The sequence below is a fragment of the Callospermophilus lateralis genome, chromosome 5 (assembly GCF_048772815.1).
Source record: "Callospermophilus lateralis isolate mCalLat2 chromosome 5, mCalLat2.hap1, whole genome shotgun sequence".
In the NCBI taxonomy this organism is placed as follows: domain Eukaryota; kingdom Metazoa; phylum Chordata; class Mammalia; order Rodentia; family Sciuridae; genus Callospermophilus; species Callospermophilus lateralis.
In genome coordinates, this window is record NC_135309.1 from 143,515,904 (window position 1) to 143,532,047 (window position 16,144).

The 16,144-nt window shown below is 38.3% G+C and overlaps 1 protein-coding gene across 4 annotated transcripts in view; it reads left to right on the forward strand.

Moving 5' to 3' along the window:
* The window catches only part of Npr3 (natriuretic peptide receptor 3), a 68,043-nt gene that overhangs the window by 15,361 nt on the left and 36,538 nt on the right, over positions 1–16,144 (forward strand). For all 4 annotated transcript variants that reach the window (XM_076857354.2, XM_076857355.2, XM_076857352.2 and 1 more), the window contains one exon: positions 11,074–11,240. In XM_076857354.2, coding sequence (XP_076713469.1) covers positions 11,074–11,240 — 167 coding nt within the window. The remainder of the gene's footprint in view (positions 1–11,073; positions 11,241–16,144) is intronic.

Consider the following 16,144-nt stretch of genomic DNA (forward strand, 5'->3'; position numbering starts at 1 on the left):
AAAGTATATGACTTGTGATTTTAAAAATAAGAGATGAATGTTGATTTTTCAAATGCTTTTGCCCCATATTTTTAGTAAATTTCATAATAGTAAGCTATCATAACATTCTTAGAAGTAAGTGTACTGCATTATGATGGTATTTTGAGATGTATTTAAGGTTTTAGTATTTTATTTGGATTTTGAATTTGTATTCATGGATGAGATTAGATAGTAGTTTTCTTCCTTAAGATGATATTGCTAGATTTGAATGTGAGGTTTGCATTAACTTTATAGAACTAATTTGGAATGTTCTCATTTTAAATGCTCTGGAACAGTAAATATATACCATAGGTACATCCCTTGAAATATGAAAACAATTCAACTCTGTATTTGGTGTTCACTTCTGCTAGAGGTAATTGTTGGACAACTTTTTACAAAAATCTTTTTATTTTAGAATGTTTTTAAACTTATAGAAAACTTGCAAAAATAATATAGAGAGTTCATGTATATGTTTTACCAAACTTCCTCTAATGTTAATAACTAAACCAATTATCAACTAAGACAATTAACATTTTTAGAGTACTACTAACTAAACTTCAGGCTGTATTTGAAATTTACCACCTTTCTTCCTAATGTTCATGTTCTGTTCCATATTCTGATCTAGTGATATAGATGGGTCATATGGTGGTCCCATGCCCAGTCTTTTGAGAACCTGATTTTTGCTATAGTTGTACTAATTTACAATTCTACCAACAGTGTTCCTTTTTTCTTCACATCCTCTTCAGCATTTATTATTGTTTGTATTCTTGATGGCTGCTGTTCTGATTGGTGTGAGTTGAAAACTCAGTGTAGTTTTGATTTGTATTTCCCTACTTTCTATTGCTGTTGAATATTTTTTTCATATATTTGTTGGTCATTTGAATTTCTTCTTTTGAGAAGTATCTGTTTAGTTTATTTCCCATTACTTATAAGTTTGTTTATTTATTTATTGATTTATTTTGGTGTTCAGTTTTTTGAGTTATTTATATATTCTGGATATTAATCCTCTGTCAGAAGAACAGTTAGCATTTTTCTCCCATTCTTAATTGTTTACTTTACTCTGAAGGAGCTTTTAAATTTGATGCCATCCCATTTATTAATTCTTGGCATTGTTTCTTGAACCTTAGTATTCCTCTTGAGAAAATTATTGCTTATGCCTATGTGTTGAGTATTAATCTTACATTTTCTTCTAGGAATTACATAGTTTCTGGGCTAATTCCTAGCTCTTGATTCATTTTGAATTGGCTTTTGTGCAGAGTGAGAGATAAGGAAATAGACTCATTCTTCTACATATGGATAACCATTTTTTTTCTAGCACCATGTGTTAAAAAGGCTGTCTTTTCTCCAGTGTATGTTTTTGGCTCCTTAGTATTGTATCAGATGACTGTGTTCCTGGATTTTTCTCCAAGTCTTCTAATATGTACTTCTAATATGTACCAGTACATATTGATCCTATTTTATCGATTTTGCCTAATTATTTTCTTTTTTCTATTTGTTTTGGAATTGGTTTGCTCTTGTTTTTCTAGGGTCTTGAAATGCATCATTATATTTTTTATTTGGGATCTTTTTGATTTTCTTATGATTGCATTGAGCTTGTAGATTGCTTTTGGTAGTATGACTATTTTAATGATATTCTGCCTATCCTTGAACAAGGATATCTTGTGTCTTCTTCAATTTGTTTCCTCAGCGTGCTATAATTTTCATTGTAAAGGTATTTCACCTTCTTCGTAGATTTATTCCTTGATTTTTTTTTTTTAGGCTGTTGTGAATGGGATTGTTTTCTTGATTTATTTCCCAGCAGATTCATTATTGGTATATGCCACAGTGTGGCTGGGCACAATTCAGGAGCCACTTGTCAAAAGAAACGAACTTTATTTTAGAACCACACACGCCAAACAAAACAGCTCCTCAGGAAAACCTTCAGAGCCCAACTGCCACCACCGGTTTCCCACAAGCCTCTCAACCTCCCCCACTCTTCCTGCTCTTGAGGCCGATTGGCTGGGTCGCATGGGCGGAGCCAAAAAAGTCCCCCAATGAGCAGCTCCATGGTCTGAAAGGGCGGGGAAACATCCCAATGGGCATCACTGCAGAGGAGCCAATCAGTTGGCAGCTAGAAGTTGCTGGGGCCGCTGTGAGCCAATCATCAGCTGGCAGCTGGCAGTTTGCTGGCAGCTGGCAGTTTGCTGGCAGCTGGCAGTTTGCTGTGGCTCTCAACATCTCCCCCTCTCTGTTTAAACAACAAGCATATGGCTTAGGGACCGTGTCTGCCTTAGGTTGTCCAATAGTACATATGGTCCTTACCTGTTATCGGATGAGCTGACCTCAAGGCGTCAGCCTCCTGTCTTAGGTTGGTACCATTGCAATTGGATCTTACCCGTCATTGACTACTATAATGAAATGCATCATTATATTTTTTATTTGGGATCTTTTTGATTTTCTTATGTAGGTGCTCATAGCTGTAAACTTTCCTCTTAAAACCACTTTCATAGTGTCCAAAGGTTTTGTTATGTTGTATTGTTATCCTTGTTTGAGTCTAAAAATTATTTAAAACTAATTTCTTCTGTCACCCATTCATTCAGAATTGTATTGTTTAATGTCCATGTGTTTATATGTTTTCTGCAGGGTCTTATACTGGGGTCTGCCTGGGTCTTCAGTTTGAATAGTGTCAGTTTTTGTAATGAGGTGCACCAGCGTTTGGGGCATAAGTATTTATGATTCTGTCTCTTCTTGTTGGATTGTTCCCTTTACCAATATGACATTCTTTGTCTCTTTGGACTAATTTTAGCTTGAAGTCTACTTTCTCAGATATGACAGTAACTATTCCTGTTTGTCTTCAGACTCCATTTGTACAGTGTATCCATTTCCATCCTTTAATGTTCAGCCTGTGGCTGTCTTTGCCTGTAAGGTGAGTCTTTATAAACAACACATAGTTGGATCTTCTTTATAAATTAATTCTACCAGCCTATGTCTTTTGGTTGAAGACTTGAGACCATTTACATACAATGTTATTATAGAGAGATGTTTATTAATTCCTGCCATTTTGATTTTTTATTTTGGTTCTATTTCTCATTTGCTTACTTTTCAAATAAGATTTATTCATTTGTGAGTTCTGGGTTTTTTTTGGGTAGCATTTCTTTTTTTTTTTTTAAGTATTTTCTGTAGTACCATCTTAGTAGTCATGAATTCTTTTAATGCATTTACCCAACCTGTATCTTTTAATTGAAGAATTAAGACCATTTACATTCAGGTTATTATTGAAAGGTTTATACTTGTTCTTGTCATTTTGTTGATTTTTCTTTGGGTTGTTTTGAATATTCTGTGTTCATTGCTCATTGTTTTTCACCTTAGACATTTGAAGGTTTACTATATTGGTAATATTTGATTCTTTTCATTTCTCATTTGCATGTCTACTCATCTAGTAAGATTTATTCTTTCCTGTGCTCTTGTGATTGTTAATCTTTCTTCCTCATCTGGATGTAGTATTCCCTTAAGTGTCTTCTGTAATGCTGGTCTAGAGGTCATTAATTCTTTAAGTTTATGATTATCTTGGAAGATTTGTATTTCTCCTTCAATATGAAGTTTAGCCTTGATAGTCATAGTAATCTTGATTGGCATTTATTTTCTTTCAGGACCTGAAATACGTCATTCCATGCCCTCCTGACCTTTAGAGTTTCTACTAAGAAATCTGGTGAAAGGTTTGCCTTTCAATCTAGGTTGGCACTTCTCAGTAGCAGCTTTTAATATTCTTTCTTTGTTCTGTATTTTTGACGATTTATAATGTGAAGCAGAGAGGTTCTTTTCTGATCATGTCTATTTGGGGTTTTAAATACATCCTATACCTGGGGATTCATGTCTTTCGTAAAATGTAGAAAATTTTCTGCTGTTATTTCCCTGAATAGGTTTTTAATTCTCTTAGCATGTATCTCTTCTCCCTTCAGTACGACAGTTATTCAGATGTTTGGTCTTTTAATTGTGTTTCAGAGTTATTCTATGTTATCTTCAATCTTTTCTTATTTTTTCTTTGTATTTGAATGACAACTATTTTGGCAGAGTTTTCTGATGTTCTTTCTTTTGCTTTTTCCTGGTCTGTTGTTAAACTTTCAACTGAGATTATTAACTGACTTATTGTGCTTTTCATTTCTAAGATTTCTACTTGGTTTCTTTTAAAAAATTTTATCTCTTTATTGAAGTGCTCATCCAAAATCTCTTTATTGACATGCTCTTTCATGTCTTTCTTAATACATTCAGCTTTTTATTTGTACTCTCTTGGATTTTACTGAACTTTTTAAAAAAATATATTTTTTTGAATTATTTGTTCAGCATTTCATCTACTTTGATATCTTTGACATCCATTATCAGAGTTATGAACTTTAGGAGTGTCATATTGTCTTGCTTTTTCTAATTTCTAGTGGTTCTATGTTGAGATTTGCACATCTTTTATGATGAATATTTCTTTCACTTTTATGTTAGAGAGAGTTTGTTTTAGTAAATAGCCTTATCTTTATGATGTGTCCTGGGATATTGGTTTGCTGTGTTGAGTTTAATTCTAATTCAGATTGTTCTTTTCTTCTGGTTTCTTTGACTGTGGTTAGTGGATTTTGAAAGAGTATTAATAAAAATTTTCCTTTGTTAAAATGTGCTAATAGAATTTCCCATCTTATGGTGATCAGATCTTATCTCCATGTCTTCTTAGGCTGTGTATCCCTTGCTTAGAGCAAAACCTCAGGATTATTCACCCCCTTTTCTTTCCTTTGTGGTGCTCCTCAGGTGACTAGCAAGAGTGATTTGTGGCTGTAGTCAGTCATAGGGAAGAACACAGAGCTCCCTAGAAACAATTCTCTCCAGAGAATTTGGGTTATGCACTAAGAGCAGGATAGAAGTTGATGCTGTGGCTTATCATGGAGCTAGTGCAGAATGCAGATAACCCCAAAGTGCTCTGGAACTATGCTCTCAGAGGAAAGGGAGAACACCAGTCTTGTGACATGCCCCCCCACCACATGTCTCTCAGGGCATAACCTCTCTCTGCCCACAGGGACACAGAGGCAGGGGAATGCTACAGAGTGAGGTTATGGAGTTTCAAAGACCTGTGCTGTGGGGGGGATGTCGGTAGTTTCTGAGTGATCCACCAGACCTGACTCCCATGTGTCATAACACACGACTGCTTGCATCTCCAGACTTTTATAGCTGGCCTGGAAAACCACTGATTCCCAAAGGAAGTGCCTCTGTTCCTCCATGTTTTGATTCCCAAAGCAGTAAGCTCAGACAACAGGGCCTTTCTCAAAATGTCTTCCAGTTATGGTACCATGAGAACATGTTGGCAAGTTCAGAGAACTTCTCCAGAGCCAGTTCACCTTGTAAATCTTAGGAATGTTGTTTGTTTAGCTTCTGTTTCTGCAGGATGCTGAATCCTGGGTAGTGGTGCTCAAGGGGACTCTCCCCTTTCTCTTCTATCCTTGCCAGGGGGCCCTTCTCCTCTCTCTGTCTTGCTTCTGTGCCATTGATGCTGGGGTGTTTTCTTTCACTCTCTGTTCTCTAACCCATGTCTCTGGGTTTCTCCAAGTCCTGGCTGTCCATTGTTGAACTCTGGTGTTCTCCATTGTCATCCTCAAGGAGCAGCTAAATTCCAGTTGTTTTAATTCTATCACATGGAGAGATAGGTGAGTGTTCTAATCTGCCATTTTGGAAAGCTGGACAACTTTTAAAAACTTGTTGTCGTATGAGTGGAATTTTCTCCATCTTTAAAATTTAATTGCACAGAATTATACAACTTACAAAAATTCTTGAAGTGTCTAATTAAAGCCCCCCCCCACACTTTTTTTACCTTTTACACTGTTTGTTCAGACTGTGGACTCTTGGGATAAATCTACATGAGAGGCTAAGCCACATATTAACTCATTTATTGATTTATTTATTTTTGGTACTGGGGATTGAACCCAGGGGCACTGAGCTACATTTCCAGTTCTTTTGAGTTTTTATTCTGAGGCAGGGTCTTGCCAAGATGCTAAGGGCCTTGCTAAGTTGCAGAGAATGTTCTTCAATTTGTGATCATCCTTCCTCAACCTCCCATGTCACTGGGATTATAGGAGGGCACCACCACACCAGACACTGACTCCTCATTCTAAGAGATAAAGGTTAATATCTTAACTCTTAGCCCTGGCAAAGTGACTTAACCCTGCCCTTTTGGCAAGCCTTAGTTTCTTCTGTAGTAATAACACTAGCCTCATGGCATCAGACTGACTAATAAATGAGGGGTGTATGTAAAATACCTAGCAAACTTTTTGGAATGTAACTTTGAACAAATGTTAGCTATTTTTATTATTCTTCTTAGTTCACTTTGACCATTACACATGGAACTTAAAATTATAATTAAGTTTCTCTAGTTGTAGTTTCTTGATAAATTTAGGGCTGGCCATAAATTCTCTTATGAAACTAACAAACTTTTATCTACTATATCCTAAGGACATGAGTGCATTAGGAGTTACACCTACATGCACAAAACCAAGACTCTCAATTACAAAGGTGGAGATTTATTATCTCACTTGAAATAATTCCATAGTTAGAAAGTCAAAGATAAAGATGAGAATCCACAATGTCATCAGGGTACAAGCTTATTTTGTCTTCCTGTTCCCTCAGTCTTAGTGCATGGTGTCCATTTTCAAGATCAAAGATGGTGCCTAGGGCACCAAAGATCATGTCTTAATTCTAGACAAGATAGGGGAAAGACAAGAAAGGTGAAAAGAGATCCTTCCAGTTTACTTGGTTCTTTCAGGGCTCTTCTAGAAGCCTCACTCATTAACTTTTGGTTACATAAGATTGGCTATCATTGATTGCAAGGGAAATCAGGAATTGTATGCTTTTCCGTGTACTCACTGATACCCTAAATCAATTTGGGAATCCTTTAGTAAGAAAGAAAGGAGAGTGTTTATAAAAAGGCAACTGTCTGTCTTTGTTCTTGGAGCAGAAAGAGCAGATGGGTACATTCACCTAGACCAAAGTTCTGTTATACATCATTAATAAAGGGCATTTATTTTAAAATACATTTTATGTTTTAAAATGTATGCTTATGAAAAGTTCTTCAATACCCACTTTCCCTATGCCTCCTCACATCAAATCCTTATACTTGTTCTAGAGAAAGCCTTCTGTTTTAATCAATATTTACTTGATATTAGATTTTTAGAAAATATGTTGGTAGTATGTCCATTTTTACTAATTACTAGATTGGTCTTGGTGAGCGCTCATAAAATATTCCTGGATTTGCCCAAATTATATGGTTATGATTCAGTACATAATATATTATGGGGTAGTTCAAATGGTTTAAAACAAGATTTAAAAGATAGGTTTAAAAATCTGGAGAGAAGATGATATATATATTATCCTATAGAGGTTTTAATAGCATCTATTGGCGTTTTTGTCCATTGGCATTATCTTAGAATGTAAGGTAGAAAGTTATTTGGGAAATCCTATCTGAGATATTTGAAATCATTATTACTAAAATTATTATAGAGTTTTCCTGCCTTCCAAGAACTCAGAAGGCACTAATTAAGGTGCTCCATGCTTCCAAAATAGTCCTATCCAATGGAACTTTCTGTGTGATGTCTAGTTCTCTTCTGTGCCACTCAATATGGTAGCCACTAGCCATATGTGGCTGTTGAACATTTGATAGGTGGCTAGTACGATCAATGAACTGAATTTTTAATTTTAATGAATTTAAACTTAAACATGTGTCTAGTGGCTACTAGGTTAGACAGCATGACACTACAGCATCCAATATTGTTTCCATCCACCTGTTTCTGGAAATCCTATGCTCCCAGCTTTGATGACACAGCATTCTTCTGGTTCTGTTAGCTACTCTCTGTCTCTTCTTACTCCTCCTGCCCTCTAAAAATAGCCTCCCCAAAGTGTTTGTGCTTAACCCTTCCCCGTCTCTTCCTATACTCCCTTCTCCAGGGGAGGTAGCCCCTGAGCTCTAACAGTGAGCTCTGTGGAAATGACACCCAGGTCTTTTTACCCCACACCACTGTTTCCAACCCCAGCCTGGTGGTGTTACTTGGACATTCTGTGGTCACCTTGGAACTGAACTGAAGCCATCACATCCACATCTGTTGCTTACCTCCCTCCCTGTGACTCTGCTCTTTCTTCTAATGATCACCTGATTTCCTCTTCTCTTTAGCATCCTCCCTCTCTGGCATCTCTTCCTCTCTGACTGTTGTGGAGTTTTGGAATTCCTCTGGCACAGCCCTCTACTTTCATTCTCAAGAGTGCTATCTTTTTTTTAGGATGACAAAAAGTAGTCCTAAATGTTTATTGTTGCAAACTTAATGCATTGAGAAAAAAATGTAAGAAATAAAAAGAATGAAAGTATGTCATAAGCCTCAGCAACCAGAGTGCCATTTTTTATTTTTTGGTTCTGACTTCCCCCATGTGACCTCTCACAACCTCTTGCCTGCATCACTGTGGCTGTGAATGCTCAGCGTCTCCCCACTCTAATCCACCGCTATTTCCCAAGGCATGATTCTCATCATGTCACTCTTCTGTTCCGCCCATAAATCTCCGAGGCACCCAGTTGTCTACTGAATTAAATTTGTCTCCACTGATGGGGTGTCATGCCAACCTGACCTTTGCTTTCCTAGTTTTCAACAGCGCTGATATGGGACACATGGCACTAAGAAATGCCCACAGGAGCAGGACTTGCAGGTTGTGAGTGGTTACTTATTTCACTTGGCTTCAATCCATGAAGCACTATTGTTTTCATTCTTTCTTCAAGAAAACAAAACTCCAAAATTATTACCTGTTAGACTGTGGTAGACAGATTTATTGGCCTGGATTTCAATTCTTTCCCCCCAAAATATGTTTTTTTTCCCATTTCTCTAACTGAGATAGTTGCTATTTCTAGTTCTACCATATTTTCTGATTACATAGCATAAAGCCCCATGGAGCTGAGTGTTCTCCTTCATGTGCCCATGGAGAGAATTCTTTCCCTGAACTGAGAAACTCTAAGAAATTTCACTTCTGTGGAGTCTCGAGGCCTCGAGTCAATTAAAAATGAATCAATAAGTGTTTATTGCAGGTCTGTAAGAAATGGGTTCCTTCATGGGATGAAAATTTCCTAGGCATTCTTGAATTTGGCGTCTTTCTGGCCAATGGGTTTGGACCTTAGCAAACACCACCACATTTGTGTTTTGGGGCTTGGGTACCCTGCTGGATTTACCCAGCCTGGTGATGGTGAAGCTGAACTCACCAGCTCCCTGAGAACAGGCTAGCCTTTGCTCAGACTGTAGCCTCTTCTGGGTTTGGGAGGATTCAGAGCAGAGGAGGAGGACTTTGTCAAGTTGGGTTTGGTAGCTTGAAATTTAATCTACTGCTCATTGAGCATGCATGGATCTACTCCTTAATGAATTATGTCCTCGGCTCTGTCTTATTTATCTTTTAGCAGCTCCCTGGCACATGGTAAGCAATTAATAAATGGTTGCTATTATTAGGATTATGATTATACTGATGCCTCCACAAACACATTCTTTGTCTTTGCTTTTTCTCTCACTCCAGACTGAGGTTCCCAGCTGCCCACTGGATGTCATACACATTTGCACCTTTGCCCGTGTTGTAGACTCTGCCAGGCCTGCCTTTCCACCCTTCTCTCCTCCTATTAAAATCCTATTCACACATTTAGGATGAGGCTTCTCGCATGAAAACTTCCCCCTGTTTGGAGCACATTGCCTGTTCATCTATAATCTGCTCTGTTTCCTCTCCCCCAGCTCTCCTCCCCTCCCTGGCATAGTAAACTGTTAGTTCTACCCTTTAATAACTTTAGTTGTTTACACGTCAAATGCTAAATTGCTCTTGAATTTGATGGAGACTATTCAAGACATTTATGATGCCCACCATGGCTGTCAGATTCTTGCATATAACATGTACATAGTTTAGATATCTTCGGTTCAAGCTGTGTTAGAAATTCAAGAGCCACCAGGTCTTTATTGAACTTCTGGAAGAGTACAGTGAGCACTGTAGACATGACCCCTTATTCCAGAGACATCCTTGCTGCTTGGCTGTTGGGCTCCAGGTATTTCCTGTGCACTGGGAGCTTGAGGTGCACAGATTACTTGTGTTGGAACTTCAACAGGTTGTGTTCCTTGTATTTTCAGAGATCTCCAGGAATTATAATCATAATTCAAAGGGAAAAAATTGTCAAAATCTGGGTGTCCCTGTTGCCTTTTAAGACCCCACAAGCCACATGTTTCTCAAAAATGAAATAAATAGAAGAATAATGATTTTTCTCCATGTAACTTGCCTTTGTTTTGGTGAAAGGCAGAGCTGTGAAGCAGCCAGCTCTTCAATGTCTCTGCCTCAGTTTCCTCATCTGTAAAATAGAAAGGATGATAGTACTCCCATTAGAGCATCTCATGAGTTTATACAAAATGCTCAATAAATAAAGCCTTTATTATTATTACTATGTACTCAATACATTTATTTATTACCATCAATATATTGATGGATATTGTCCAATAAATGAGAGAGATACAAATCCTCAAATTTACCTAAGTTACTTTTCACCCCAGAGAGATGCAATTTCTTTTTTTTTAAACAGTTCCAAATTTATAATACTCATGCATATCCATTGTTGTGCGTGGCTATAACCTGCTATTGCATGCTATTACTTGTGTAATGTAAACAACTTGGTTCACCTCCTTGGTTGATTTTAGGTCTTGAAAAATAAGTATGAATGGAAAGGAACAAAGGCTTACTTCTTGCTCTTGTAGTTCTGCAATTCCACAGGGTGTGGGGTGCGCTGAAAATTGCAGTTACATGGTTATTATAAGGCAATTACATCAACAGGGCTTTTCTTTCTCTCTCACATTTCAAAGCAACATGTGTCCCAAGAGCCTTGTTCTCCTTTAATGATCTCGACATTGTCACATTATACCCAAGTGTAAAACTATGACAATGCCTTTTGCCCTGGCTGCCAAAAGTAACATGTAGGACACATTGCGGTTGAAAAGAGAGAATGGCCTCTTTATGGTGACTGGCCTGGAATTATAAATATTTTTATTTCTCCCGTAGGAGATGGCTCATGGAAGAGAGGAGACAAACACGACTTTGAGGCTAAGCAAGCATACTCATCCCTCCAAACAGTCACTCTACTGAGGACCGTGAAACCTGAGTTTGAGAAGTTTTCCATGGAGGTGAAAAGTTCTGTTGAGAAACAAGGGCTCAATGAGGAGGATTACGTAAGTGCTTGATTATGAGCCTAGCCCTTCAACATTCTGAAAACAGTCTTATAATTAAGTCAAAGGTGACAAAGTGTCCCATTCTGAACCATTCAGAAATTCCAAGTTCAGGTCTGAATGTTACTGTCTCTGTGTTTTTTTTTCCCCCCTGGCCAATTTTCCTCCCTCCTTCCCCCACCACACCTCTATCATCTCTGCCCTTCACTTATACTTTTTCTGGAAGGAAAATTGCCTTTTTATGGGGGTCTGTAATGCTGAGCAGAATGTCTGCAGACATCCATCACCTATTCAGCTAGAAGGGATCAGGAAAAGATGACCAAAGGAGCACCCAGGTTCTGCATGCCTGATATCTCCAAAGCATGGTGGCAGAAGTTATTTTTGGATTTGGAAATCTCTTTTGGCAATCTGTCTCTGCTTTATGGTCGGCTGCTTCTCTTTCTTGTAGACAGTGCCCTTGCTCTCTTCTGCTGCAAGCTGCTGCTTTTTTAGGCTTCCCAATCCTGCAGTGCCGTTGTTACTATTGAATTTTCTAAGAATGGACTGAAGTCAGAAGCTTAGCCAGGACTAAAGATTAAGCAGGGGAACTTGTGTAAGAACTGCCGAAGGCAGCCAGCTATACCTTCCTGGGTGTCTTTGTTTTACCATGTGTCTGAGGCGTCTGTGGTATCACCATGGCAAATCCTTTCTCAGAGCAGGAGGAACAGTGGGCCCTTGGGCTGGCTGAGTAGGTGTGCTGGTTTTCAAAACTGCTTACTCTACACTATCCAAAACAGAAGCCTCCTTAATGATCGATGTATGGCTTGGATAGTCCCTGCCCAAGTTGGATCAGGACCAACTTTACAAGAGATGGTCACTTCCAAACAGGTCGTCTCCCAGAGTCTTTGTTGAAATATGACAGTGTGTTGTTATTGGCATCAGACAGAACTACACTCAGCCTGTATCTCACACTTCTGCATGTTGTGTGAGCTTGGACAAATTACTCAGTCTCCTAGATCCAAACTGACACCTCACTGCTGGGAAAATGCAGATAATTGGTCTGATGCTTTTAGCACTATCTCTGTCAAAAAGTTGGAACTTAATAAATAGTGCCTCTGTTATAAACAGTTACTGTTATAAGATCATACCTGTCTTTATAAAAATTTGCTTAACAGCCGGGCATGGTAGTTTAAGCCTGTGATCCCAGCAGCTTGGGAGGCCGAGATAGGAGGGAGGATAGTGAGCCAGCCTCAGCAGAAGTGAGGAGCTAAGCAACTCAGTGAGACCCTGTGTCTAAATAAAATCCAAAAGGACTGGTGATGTGGCTCAGTGGTCAAGTGCCCTGCGTTCAGTCCCTGGTCCTAAAAAAAAAAAAAAAAAAAAGAAAAAGAAAAAAAGAATATGCAATACAGAGAAATGCCTTGCGTATTGCAAGGCATTGTGCTGTTTTCATATATGTACATAGGAAAGTTATGTCAGATTCATTTCTCTGTTACTAAGTTTTTCCCAAGAGTAACATTTTGGAATTTGGAAAATTATAAGCTCACAACAGGATATTGACACTGATACAAAGCATTGGTCATACTCAGATTTCTCTCCTTCCTTCTTGGAATTGAAGCCAGGGGTGCTCTACTACTGAGCTACATCCCTAACTCACGGTCTCCCCCAGTTGCTGAAGCTTGGCTTGAATTTATAATCTTCCTGCCTTAGCATCCCATGTTGCTGGGATTACAGATATGTAATGTAATGTGCCATTGTGCCCAGCTCCCAGATTTCTTGTGTGCATGTGTGTGTATGTGTGTTGAGTTCTATATAATTTTGTCACCTGTGTGATTTGGAGCTTTGAATTTTATCAAATGCCTTTTCTACATTGATTGAGATAATTGATAGCTTTTTAAAAATTTGTTCTTTTTAGATATACATGACAGTGGAATGTACTTTGACATATTATACATACATGGAGTATAATTTATTCTAATTAGGATTCAATTCTTGTGGTTGTACATGATGTGGAGTTACACTGGTATTCATGTACAAGGATAGGTTAGTTATGGCTGATTCCATTTACTATCCATTTACTGGCAAATGCCATAATTTCATAATTTCTTGATGGCTGAGTAATATTCCCTTGTGTGTGTGTGTATATGTGTATGTATATATGTGTATGATAATCTATCACATTTTTCTTTATCTATTCATCTGTCGTAGGGCACTTAGATTGGTTCCATAGTTTGGCTGTTGTGAATTAAGCTGCTGTACACATTGATGTGGCTGTGTCACTGTAGTATGCAGATTTTAAGTCCTGTGGGCATAAACCAAGGAGTTTATTCTGTTATAAAATTGTAATGTGATGAATTGCATTACTAGATTTTTCCTAATTTTTGCCATCTGTATTCTCTCTACCTTAAGACTTTGAGCTTCTCCCTCTCTCTCAGTTCATATTTTGGAGAGTATAGTTTTAAAATATATATGTATCTTTTATTTTTTAGTTGTTCATGGACCTTTATTTTTTTAAAATTTATTATGTGTGGTGCTGAGAATTGAACCCAGTGCGTCACACATGCTAGGCAAGTGCTCTACCACTGAGCCACCACCCCAGCACTGGAGAGTATAATTATGGTCAATCCTCTACCTGTTTAGGTAGAACTCTTCAGGCTGGGCCATCTTAAAGGCTCTGGCAGCCTGTGAATCAGCTTTTCTGGGTCAAATATGTCCGCTCCTGCATTACTGAACTTTGGTGGTTGGTTGGGCAGTGTGTGTGTGTAGTGTGGTAGAAGCTGGGAGTGCTTACGTCTGAGCTTCTATCAGGACTGTGAGTGTTACATGTGCTATAATCATCTATTTACTGGTGCATGTCACCTTGTATAATCCTTTGGGTAACATTTTATAAGTACGTTTTCCTTGCTTGTGAACCTGTTGTATCCATTCCAATACAACAAGCTTTAATGGGGCCAGTGGCTACCATTAGTTGAATCATTGCCCAGTGGTTAAACACACAGGCTTGGAGTATCATAGCCCTGGCTTTCTCTGTTACTAAGTAATTGTTTTTTTGGGCATGTTTCTGAAGCTGCCTTTAATAGTTTACTCACTATTAAACAAGAATGATAATTTTTTAAAAAAATGTATTAGTTCTTTTTAGTTATACATGACAGCAGAATCCATTTTGATATAGTTATATAAGCATGGAGTATGTCTTATTCTAGTTAGGATTCCATTCTTATGGATGTACATGATGGTGGGATTCACTGTGCTGTTTTCATATATGTACATAGGAAATTTATGTCAGATTCATTCCATTGTCTTTCCTATTCCTACCCCATTTCCCTCCTCTCCATTCCCCATTGTCTAATCTACAGAATATCTGTTGTTCTGCCCACCTCTGCCTTATTGTGGGTTAGCTTCCACATATCAAAGAAAGCATTAGGCCTTTGTCTTTTGGGGATTGACTTATTTCACTTGGCATGGTAGTCTCCACATCCATCCATTTACTGGCAAATGTCATAAAGTCATCCTTCTTTATGGCTGAGTCATACTTCATTGTGTATATATACCATATTTTCTTTATCCATTCATCTGTGGAAGGACACCTAGGTTAGTTCCATAGCTTGGCTATTGTGAGTTGTGCTGCAAGAAACATTAATGTGGATGTGTTACTGCACTATGCTGATTTAAAATCCTTTGGCTATATACTGAGGAGTGAGACAATTGGGTCAAATGGTGGTTCCATTCAGGTTTTCTGAGTAATTCCTATTCTGCTTTCCATAGTGGTTGCACCAATTTGCAGTCCAATTTATGAGTGTACCTTTCCCCCACATCCTTGCCAATGTTTATTGTTACCTGTATTCTTGATAATTGCTATTCTGATTAGAGTGAGATGGGACCTCAGTTGTAGTTTTAATTTACATTTTTCTAATTGTAGAGGATAATAATTTTTAATTGTCAAAAGTTGTTGATAGAGCTCAAGAATTGTATAAATAATAATCCACACAATTCCAGGCCCTTAGTGAGGATTCAGAGGGTGGTAAGTACTCAGTGGTGTTTTTCTTACTTTCTTTCCTTACACTCCAGGTCAAGTGAGTGATCCTCCTGCCTGCCCTGTGTTCCTAGTACTCCCCATATCCTGGTCAAATTCCACTTTCTCAGTATGTCCTCCCACATTGTCTCACTGCACTCTAATCCCTTCTAGTAGAGCGTATCTCTCAGGTATATCCCCATACCTTTGTGTGGGATTTTCTAGCCTTTGGTCTCTTTCACACCCTATGAGAATAGGAATGAGGTCCGTGTCTGTTCACTCTTGGCATCCTCTTACTGTGTGTGTGGCACAGAGGAAGCAACTAACGAAAGAACTATTGTAACAACAGGAGTATCCTCAATCTGAAAATCCCAAATCCCAAATGCTCCCAAATATTAAGCTCTCTGAGCACTGACACAGCATCATAAGAGGGAAATTGCCTACCTTACCTTGTTCTTACCTGACTGTCACAGTTGAAATACAGGTGCACTAAAGATGTACAATCTTACCTTTAGACTATGGTGTAAGGTATATATGGAACATCAGTGAATTTCATATTTAGACTTGGGTCCCATCCCCAAAATATCTCATCATGTATATGCCAAAAAAAAAAAAAATTCAGAAATACTTCTGGACCCAAGCATTTCAGATTAGGGATACTTGACCTGTATTATGCTTATTATTTTGTTATCATTGAATCAGAAGCATCTCAGATCCAACCCCCTTCTTGTCCAGTGATGGAACAGGGAGTGTGAGGTAGCCTTTCCAGATGGAACTGGGGAATCGCAGCCAGCATAGCAGTGTCTCTGTCCACTGTGCTTAGCCCGTCTCAGGTACACAAAGCCAGGTGTTCATTTGCACTTGTACTGTGGGGGATGGCTATGGGAAGCAGTAAAAGGGCTCCACATGGGGGTCC